This window comes from Lipotes vexillifer, unplaced genomic scaffold, assembly GCF_000442215.2.
Source record: "Lipotes vexillifer unplaced genomic scaffold, Lipotes_vexillifer_v1.1 scaffold1106, whole genome shotgun sequence".
NCBI lineage: Eukaryota > Metazoa > Chordata > Mammalia > Artiodactyla > Lipotidae > Lipotes > Lipotes vexillifer.
Genome location: NW_006776601.1, coordinates 1,335,673 through 1,346,422, shown reverse-complemented (window position 1 = coordinate 1,346,422; position 10,750 = coordinate 1,335,673). Strand labels below are relative to the sequence as shown.

The following is a 10,750-nucleotide window of genomic DNA, read 5'->3' as shown; positions in this document are numbered from 1 at the left end:
AAAAAAAAAAAAAAAAAAAAAAAAAAAATTACTGAGTCCTTCTGTCAAACCTTATGAATAAAAAGCTCCAGCTGTGGGGCACTTATTCAAAATTTTCAAAAATACTATAATATTGAATACACAGTCAGGTTTGAGTAATTGGTGATCTAGATGATTTCTAACAATTCTTTCAGCTCCGAGATTCTAAATGTTAGGCGCAGGATAATTAAGTGGAAAACAGGCTTAATTGTAGAGCATGGGCTCTGGAGTCAGAGTGCCTGGTTTGACCTGTGTAACCTTGGCCTAATTACCCCTCTTTGCTTCTAGTCTTCGTTTTTAAAATGGAGGTACTTATAGTACCTACCTTATAGGATTGATATGAAGACGATGCATGTGAGATAATGTACATAAAGCACTAGAACAGTGCTTGGCACTAATAAGTGCTTAATAAATGTTAGCCATTAGTGGTATTAAACTACCACCACCACGTCTGGAATGCCAGTGCACTGATATGTTGCAGAAATCCTACTTGCGAACAATGACATATAAACCATGACTGAAGCTGCTGGCCAGGATCATTCTCTAGGCAACACTAACTAGCTTATATGAGAACTTTTCTAGCCTTCTTAATGTCCAGTTCTATTTGAGCTAAATATCTCAGGAAGGGACTCAATCCATTGTATAAACTAATGCTTATACATTACTAACTATACATTAGTTTATATAAACTAATGCTTATGAAGCACTCCTAGTTTACAGTTTGTCATTTTCTCATTTATATACTTTACCCTTTAAGGTAAATTCTGTAGTTTAAGAAGCCAAGAGGCTTTTCTAAAGCAAGAATAAAACAAAGTTTGAACATTCCAACAGGTCAGCATATAAGGAGGCTTTGCCCATCTCATAATCTATGTTGGCTCCAATCTTCATTACTTTTTGGACTAGAACCCAAATGCCTGATTTCAAATATAAAGCTTCCTCTGTGAGAATATAGAACTTACGAAGTCTTTGGTTTTGCCTTTACCTGATAATAATACAAACATGCATTAGTAAAAAATACACACCAAATTAATCTCTTCTGCATTGAAATCCTCAGCCAGGAAAGCAGTCCTAGTTAAAACTTCATGGCGCTTCGTTTCATGAATCTGATCCAGTTTAGTCCCTATTACCAACAGTGGGATTTGGTTATCAGCAAACTGTTCCCGGTCATAATCCCTGTGATAAATAATAATGAAGAGGTGAACAGAATTTACCTTTCTGATGTAGATGTGTAATATTTAAATGCAAATACACTATTTTACAGATACTTCACTGACGCTTGCTCACCCATCACCTATAAGCTTACTTTTCTCCCACCTACTTGTTCATTTTTTCAATCAATCCTCACCATCTTTCAAGTCCCAACAATTAATTCAACTACTCAAAATTTGTCCCATGGGTCTTTATGACTACTTGAATAAACTGAGTGCCTACCAGGTATATGAAAGTAGGTTGACTTGACTTCTCCCAAAGCTCTGTCTTCTAAGGCTAACAGTTCAGGAATTTTTCTGGGTAGATGCAGAGAGTGGATTCAAACCTCAGTGGAGAGAAAACCCAGTACCCTAGCATGGCAGTCACGCCTTTTGCCAGAGGGGAAAATGTCAAGCTTATGGGTACCTCCTGGGGTATACTTAAGCTTTACACCTACCATACTCATTTCTGTCTATGAATAGTAAAGAAAAATAGATCATTTTAGGAAAATCAGAAATAGGAATGCTGAAGGCCAGAATAAATCAACCATAGGTAATGCTACAGCCTGAGGAAAGATGGATTCAACAAATGGAAAGGGAAAGAAACAACTGAAATGCAAAATGAACAGTAAAAGGAAAGAATTAAGTACCAAATAGTTGTTTGTCCTGACACGAGAGCTGTGGGACACACAGAACAGATAGTAAGAATCACTTAGGGTTAGTGGCCTTGGATCACTGTCTTTCTATTACTGAAAGGAGCATAGAGCCCAGTGTTGTTCAATTAATATAAATTCTACTCACATATGAGAAATGAAAGATTTGGAATTCTGACATATTATAAGCTCAGTTTATAACAGTCAGCAAAATCTGGTTGCAACACCTTATGACAGTAAATCAATATTGCATAACCCAATCAATACAAACCAGGTGAGCATATTTTTTTTCCTTCCTTTGACATCACTCTTCTTTCTCTTTGAATAATCTAAATTGTGTTTGTGTGTGCGCCCGCGCACAAGAACTTACCAAATCTTTTTGCCCTTCACAATAACCTTAGAGAGCCTCAGTTACTGTTCAGCCTTGGAACAAAATTGTTTTGAATTATGTTACCTCCCATTTCATAAAAATACTATCATTCTAATTACTGCATCAAAGCCAACAATAGTTTGAGTTCAAGGCCTTTGATTCTTCTTACTAACATCAATGTTGACTTAGGAGACATGGTCCAAAACTGAAATTTGCTTTATTAGAGAATAAAGTTTTGAAAGTGCCCTCCTTTAGGACATTTTTCCCCCCTATACTCTAACTCTGGCTTACATACAACTTTTTGTATATATTTTATCAAACATCATCTTTGATGCACATATTTGTCACTTGCAGTCTTTCATAATCTCTTGCACATTAACATATATATTTATTGTATATATGTAACATAACATATGTTGCACATAATATATGTATATTTACAATCTGTTCTCTTATTTCTCTTTTTAACTTTCCTTTTTCTCACTTTCTTTCATTAAATCTTATATCCAATTTGAAATTTGATCTCAAAATCCTTTTTTTCTTTTTAAATCATTAGGTAAAAAGCAAATGGGGAATTTTATCATGAATGGATAAGTCTGATAACACCTTAACATCACAAAGAGACAGATAACCAGGTATTGTATTATATGCTCAGTACCACTTAGGCAAAAACAAAAAACCTTGCATCTTTCAGGCCACGATATTTAACTACCATTATGAAGAAGATTAGGATTCAGAGAAACAAATAATGTTGGAACAACTGGACATACATATATAAAAATACACCTCAAAACCAAAGCCTCACACATTATAACTAACTCAAAACAGATCATAGATCTACAAGTAAACCAAAACTTGTAAAACTTCTAGAAGAAACACAGGAGAAAACTGCATGATCTGGGATTAGGCAAAGAGTTGTTATACATGATTCTAAAAACATAATACATAAAAGAGAAATTAGACTTCATCAAAATGAAAAACTATTGCTTTGTGAAAGATACTGTTAAGAGAATGAAAAGACAATCTACAGAGTGGGAGAAAATATTTGCAAATCAAACATTTTACAGAATGTTATTTTGGAGGGTACATTCCTGGGATTGCTATAGCATTTCAAACCAACTGTGAAGTAATCTGGGCTTACCCATTTGTTACCAAGACTCCAGTTGGCACCAAATCCCTGTTGAGAGCCTCCAATGACCAACGATACAAGTTTTGGGATGACTTCTTATTTGTTAAGTCATGGACTAAAATAATACCTAAAATAACCAAAGAAAATAGTGTCAATATTGTAACAACCCCTCTTCATTTCACAATTGGCAAAACATTAGGTTGCTACTGAATGCATTTTGGTACGACTAACAAACTCAGACACAATTATTTTAAAATTTCCTCTGTAAGTTCTTGCAAATAATTATTTAAAAATAATTATCTAAAAGCTTTTCTTTGTCAGTTATATAACTTTTAAAAGATTCCACAAGAGCTGATAGATGTCATTAAACTTCTAGAATGTCTTTTCTTTTTTTCTTCATTCAACACTTAATGAGTGCCTATTCTTCCCGGTCCTAACTACAGAACTACTTCATCAATAAAAAGAATCAAAACTACTTCAAGTATATAGGAAATTATATTCATTCAAAAAGGTTATTTTTTTCCACACTATGCATCTGTCATAGACATCATACATATACATATTACTTACACTCATTAAAATATTTAATAATAAAAATTTATTAAAATGGTATTGATTTAATTTGATACAATTCTTATTCTTTAGCTGACAAGATGTTTTCTTGTGGATCACCTGAACCTAATTAACTCAAAAGTCTAATCATTTAGTTCTTCAGATTAATGGCTAGATTAATGGTAAGCTTGCTCTACCTGTAAGAGATCTAGTTAACAAAGCAAAAGAAATATGCCACTAGAAGGAGGTAGGAAAAGATAGTCAAGAAGTATGAATAGTAGAAAACAGATGGACTTTTAAGAGATTGAAAAATAGCAAAATGTAATAAGGTTTAGAAATACAATTAAACAGAATCAGTTAAGATCCTAGACAGAAAGGTAAAGTAGGTTATTACAATATGATATTGACAAAAAAGGAAAAGCTTTAATGCCTAGTGAAATTTAGGGTACCATCTTGTGATCAAGAAACAATAGGTTTTTAAACCCCCAACCCTTGCCTATATTACCCAGATTCTACTGTGAAGAGAGAATGTGCAACTGATGATTCTTCCATCTTCAAGATGTAAATTTGAAAAAGAAGGGCATAAGAGTTAGAATTATTTGGCTCCTCTAGTTTTTACAGACATTGTGCAACTAAGGTGCTTGTGCAAATTATAGTTGACTAGTTCCAGTTAGCTCAGATAAATCTGTATCTCTCCTGGGATCTGGAAAAAATAGAGATCTGACACTTGCCCCCGTGTCCAACTGCATTCACTCTACCTTCCTCAATGAGGGGCTCTATTAGGCATTAAGGAAACATGAACAAGGATAGATTTTAAAAAAGGAATAAACAGTTAAAGAATATGGCTAACATTTATTCAGTATGTATGTGGTAAATATTGTGCTTTACGTGTGGCATCTAATTTGATTTTCAGAACAGTCCTGTGAGGTAAGAATTATTATCTTCATTTTACACATGTGTAAACTGAGGCTCAGAGAGGTTGAGTAATTACCCTAGGTCACATGGTAAGTGGGGTAGCCAGAATTTGAAATCAAGTATTCTGACAGTAAAATACTGGAGGAAGACAGAATAAAGTCACTTCAGGGCAAAGAAGTGGAAGATATTTTCTCCTCTCCTTATTTCCTAGGTATAAATACCACAAAACTATGGGTGGGTTTGGTTGGGAGAGTGAAAACATTACAAAGGCCTAAATGAGCTATCAGATGCACAGGGAGGAGTTTATTTTTTGAGGATCTCTATTAAAGGCTTTTGAGCTTTTAAGGGCATTGAGCACCTTTTCCTCATTTTCCTTCTTTCATTTGGGCTGAGAGTTCCTGCTTTGTAGATTATGAGCTAGAAGGGATGGGACACAGTGAGGCCCAAAGGAAAGAAGTCAGGGTGATAGCTGATCAGAATATGTTCTAAATCTTTAAAAATAGAGAGGTAGAGACACTTTACAGGTTTCCTTTGGGGATTACCAGCCTCATTCATCACAGTGTGAAGAGGTAGGGTATTGAGGGAAGGAAGTTATTGCTAAGAATAGACTGTATTTGAATAGAGTGATCCTTATGCTCTGTTTCTTAGAAAACTAAGGATGGTAGATGGAGTAAAGAACCTTGAATGCTTCTACCAAGAGAAATGTTCCAGAGGTAGGCTCGAAGAACACAGAAACTGATTTTTCTTTCTTTTTCATTGAAGTATAGTTGATTTACAATATTGTGTTAGTTTCAGGTGTACAGCAAAGTGATTCAGATATATATATATATATATATATATATATATATTCAGATTCTTTTCCATTATAGGTTATTACAAGATATTGAATATAGTTCCCTGTGCGATACAGTAGGACCTTATTGTTTATCTATCTTATATATAGTAGTTTGTATCTGCTAATCCCAAACTCCTAATTTATCCCTCCCTCCCTTTCCCCTTTGGTAACCATAATTTTGTTTTCTATGTCTGTGAGTCCCTATTAAGATTGCTCTTAATAGGGAGTTTTTTTTTTTTTTTTAAGAAACAGGAATATCTCTCAGTCTTACTTGTAAAACTAACATAGGATATATGAAATTACTTCAATAATATTTAAGGAAGACACAAATCACTAATGGAGAGTAGGTATAGAAAAGATAACCAAATAAATATGGATTTAGATGGATTTCTTCAGTACTTACTAAGCTTATAACTCAGAATTCCATAAAGTTTCTAGGATTTGAATGGTCTTTAACTTTATTATTTATTTATAATTTTTATCCTAACTCTTTGTCAAAAAGATCTAAACAGGAAAAGTGTTACTTATCCAAATTTTTCTTTGCCAAATAGGATTGATATCAACTTTGACAAGTCATTTGACTGATATAATCCAAGTTTATCACTTGATCCTAGGTCTAAACCAGGCTTCATTTCTTTCTCTCCTGCTCTTTAGCAAGTCACCTAATACTATACCAGTCTTATCTTACTGTTTTTTCATTTATACACATTCTATTAATATATGCCATTATCATGTACTTTATCATGTATCATTATGATGTCGTATATTAATGTCACCATCTTAAACTGTGTTTTGTTTCATTTATGAATTTTTTGTTTCTTCAATTAGATTGTGACACTTTCTGATAGAATTCCGAGCTAAATGCGACATAGGTCTGAACTAACATGACTCATCCTGTATTCTACAGTACGCATCCAATGGCAAGAGCCTTCTCTACTTTTTTGAAGTATCTACAACACCTTATGATATGGGATAAGATATTGAAAGAGGAATATAAGTAATGAAGATGGTACTGAATAATTACAATGCTTACTTAATATAGAATGAGATCTAAGCATAGTATAAATGAAGGCCAATTAATAGCTAAGCATCTACCAGAAAGGAAGGGGTAAGATACTAAATCTTTTGGTACATCAATCAAAGAGAAGTTGAAATTATATTTCACAGTAAAAAAAAAAAAAAAAAAAAAAAAGGTAAAAAATGAATTAAAGAAAAGAGAAGAAAATTCTATAGGTAAATCACAGGTGTCAGTAGTTTAGTTCCTGGACACAGAGTAGGCACTCTATGAACTGCAATGATGTCCTATTACACACCTCTACCTGGAAGTCTGCTCCAGGTGTTTGTATATCTATAACTGGATGAAATTTCTGCACCCCTAAAAACATCCTTAGGCAGCTTTTATAATTACACAGGACTCTAAGGAGCAGATGAAAAAAAATCTCAGTATCTCTGGGACATCTGGCTTAGACCATGGGACTCCTAATGGTATATACTCAGTTGACTGAAGAAACAGCACTCCCAGGGGACAGTGTTTTGGAAGGTTCCATGTTTTATGTCAAGTACCCAAACTATCTCTCAATATTTAGTTTATGACAATAATATAAATAGAAACACTTAGACAAAGCAAATATCTAATGCTCTGAAATACATAGTTAGAATCTAAAAATCACAAACTGGAATGTGATATGCAGATTTAAATTAAGAGTTGGAAGTATCTTAGATCTTTCTTAAATTAAGATGAGTCCAGCATTCCTCATCAGATGATCTGAGACCATTAATATATGGTAAAAATAAAAAATGTTTTACCATTTACAGAGTTGTAGAATACTGCTCTTGTGCTTTTCACACTGCTGGCACTGCCCACAGAGCCTCCAACATCCCAAAATTCTATATAGTAGGTCTTCTCTTCTGGGGTTCCTTCTTTGTAGTCATGAACCTAACAAATCAATCCATCAAAATAATTATTATAGCCACTAAGAAAACTCATAAACACCCTCATTCCAGTTTAAAGCACTGAACATTCCATATCAGCAGCTTACCCTCTGACTCTCTAATCACCACCTCCTGTCTTTGCAGCTTCCTCTCTCTAACACTCCAACTCTAATAATAATCTTTGACCCCAAAGGTCCCTATAGTTCATGGATCCTAACACCTTCCAAAGTGCCCCCCTTCCACTTCCAAACCTTCACTTCCTTCCTAACTAAGCATAAATTCTGCTATTCGTCATTTTAATCTCTCATTTACCCTTCCGTCACATAGTATTCATTAGACAAAACTCCAGCCCTGATTATATCCACCTTTTCCTGTATTCCATGTCTGCAACACAGCTAGCGAGTGTAATGTTCAGAAAAATATACATTCAAGCTAACTGGATTCATTTTAAATTCAAGTCTACCTTTGGAGCTCTCCTTCAATCAGTTCCATAGTCTATTTCCTCTTTTCCTCCCCTAGGTAACTATTTCACACTTACTCCTCTTTTTCAAACTTCCAATCTCTCTTCCTTGTCCTCAAGCACAGCTAACAATCTTGCTTCCAGAGACAGAAGCAATCAGAAGAGAACTCTACAACCTGCTCTTCCCTTATCTATCCACTCCCTGCATCTGTACCCATATAATCTGCTTTCCTTGCAGCTATTATAGATAAACTGTCTGTATCTCTAAGGTCAAATCCCCTTGTTATGCATAAAATCCCATCCCTTCTTTCTTATCAAAGAGGTACCTCTATCATTTCTCCCTTTCATCATCAAATTTTCCCTCTCTGTTGGATAATTCCCACCAGCGAACAACCATGCCATAATTTTTCCCATCTTAAAATAACCTTCTCTTGGGCTTCCCTAGTGGCGCAGTGGTTGAGAGTCCGCCTGCCGATGCAGGGGACACGGGTTCGTGCCCCGGTCCGGGAAGATCCCACATGCTGCGGAGCGGCTGGGCCCGTGAGCCATGGCCGCTGAGCCTGCGCGTCCGGAGCCTGTGCTCCGCAATGGGAGAGGCCACAACAGTGAGAGGCCCGCGTACCGCAAAAAAATAAAAATAAAAAAAATAAAAAAATAACCTTCTCTTGACCTCATGTCTTCCCCTAGCTGCCATACCACTTCTCTATTCCTTTTTACAGCAAGAGCCCTCCAAGAGTTGTCTCTTCTCAACTGTCTCTAATTCTTTTCCTTATATTCTCTTTTGAACTCATTCCTGTCACACCTTTTGTCCCAGTCACCCCACTGAAATATTCCTTATCAAGGTCATTAATGGCTTCCACACTGCTAAATCCAACAATCAATGCACAGTTTCCGTCTTACTCTACCATATGATAAAACTAATCACTCCTCTTTCAATACTTTCTTCACTTAACTTACAGGATACCATACTGTTCTGCTTTTCTTCCCACATCACTGGCTAAGCCTTTTCAGTCTCCATTTGGGTTGTCCTCAGCTCTCTACCCTCTTAATTGTTAGTTAGAGTGTTCCAAGGTTTAGTTCTTGGATATCTCACAACACTTGCTCTTTTGACAATTTCATCTACTCTTATGATTTAAAATGTCATAAATACGTTGATGAATTCCAAATTTATATACATCCTGGAGCAGTCCCTTGAACCTCAGACTACCATATCACCTAACTACAATTTGGATGTCTAACAGGCACCTCAAATTTAACATATTTAAAAATAATATCCCAATCTTCCTCCCAAACCCATTCTTCTTCCAGTTTTCTCTGATTCAGTAAAAGGCAATTCTAGCCTTCTAGTTAGTTGAAGGACCAAAAACTTAAGCATTAACTTAACTCTTAACTTAAAACTTAACTCCTTTCATACTGCATATCTGATTTGTCAGCAAATTTTGTTGCTTTTGCCTTTAAAAAATATCCAAAACCTGTTCATTTCAAACCATCTCAACTATTACCACCCTCAAAGCCTCTATCTATCCCTTTGCCTGAATTAATGTAATCATCCCCTAACTGATTTCCCCACTAGAGCCTCCCCTAACTGATTTCCCCACTAGAGCCTCACCGACTCACTTTCCCACCACCCTCCATTTGTTCTCCATACAGTAGCTAGAGTGATCATTTTAAAATGAAAGTTAGATCATATCCCCCTTCAATTCAAAACTCTCCAATGGCTTTCTTACTCAGAGTAAACTCCAAAATCTCTCTCTTTCTCATGGTCTAGACTCTATAAGAATTTACTGCTTATATTTCAGAAACGAAATCTGATATATGGCAACCTATATTAGAATATAGACAAGAGCCAGATTATAATATGGTGGTTCAGAGGTGTACATCAGAATCTTTCAAGATTTTTTTTTTAGAAATATACATGCCAACAAAAGCAAAAAATAAACAAGTGGGACTACATCAAATAAAACAGCTTCTACACAGCAGAGGAAACCAGCAACAAAGTGAAAAGGCATCCTATGGAATGGGATAAAATATTTGCAAATCATACATCTGATAAAGGGTTAATATCCAAAATATATAAAGAAATAATACAATTCAATAGCAAAAAACCCAATTTAAAAATTGGGCAGAGGAACTGAATAGACATTTTTTCAAAGAAGACAAATGGTCAACAAATACCTGAAATGGTGCTCAATATCACTAATCAGAAGGGAAATGCATATCAAAAGTGTGAGATAGCACCTCACACCTCTTAATATGGCTGTTATCAAAAAGATAAGAGATAACAAGTGTTGGTAAGCATGTGGAGGAAAGGGAACCCTTGTACACTACTGGTGGGAATGTAAATTGGTTCAGCCACCATGGAAACAGAATGAAGGTTCCTCAAAAAGTTAAAAATAGAACTACCATATGATCCAGCAAGCCCACTTCTGGGTATATATCCAAAGGAAATGAAAACAGGATACTGAAGAGATATCTGCACTCCCATGTTCTGTGCACAACAGCCAAGATATGAAGACAATTCAAGTGTCTGTCAATGGATGAAGGAATAGAAAAGATGTGATATACAGCCATGAGATGGAATATTATCCCATTATTCAGCCACGGGGTGGGGGGGGTGCGGGGGTGGCAGGGAGGAAATCCTGCCATTTGAGACAACATGATTGGGTCTTGAGGGAATTATGCTAAGTGAAACAAGCCAC

General features: G+C 35.6%; 1 protein-coding gene across 1 annotated transcript in view; it reads right to left on the bottom strand.

Moving 5' to 3' along the window:
* Positions 1 to 10,750, bottom strand: part of RABL3 (RAB, member of RAS oncogene family like 3) — a 38,977-nt gene that overhangs the window by 10,506 nt on the left and 17,721 nt on the right. The window contains exons 3-5 of the mRNA XM_007450509.1: positions 7,466 to 7,595; positions 3,370 to 3,484; positions 1,041 to 1,191 (exon numbers count right to left, since the gene is read on the bottom strand). Of these exons, the coding sequence (XP_007450571.1) occupies positions 1,041 to 1,191; positions 3,370 to 3,484; positions 7,466 to 7,595 (396 nt within the window). The remainder of the gene's footprint in view (positions 1 to 1,040; positions 1,192 to 3,369; positions 3,485 to 7,465; positions 7,596 to 10,750) is intronic.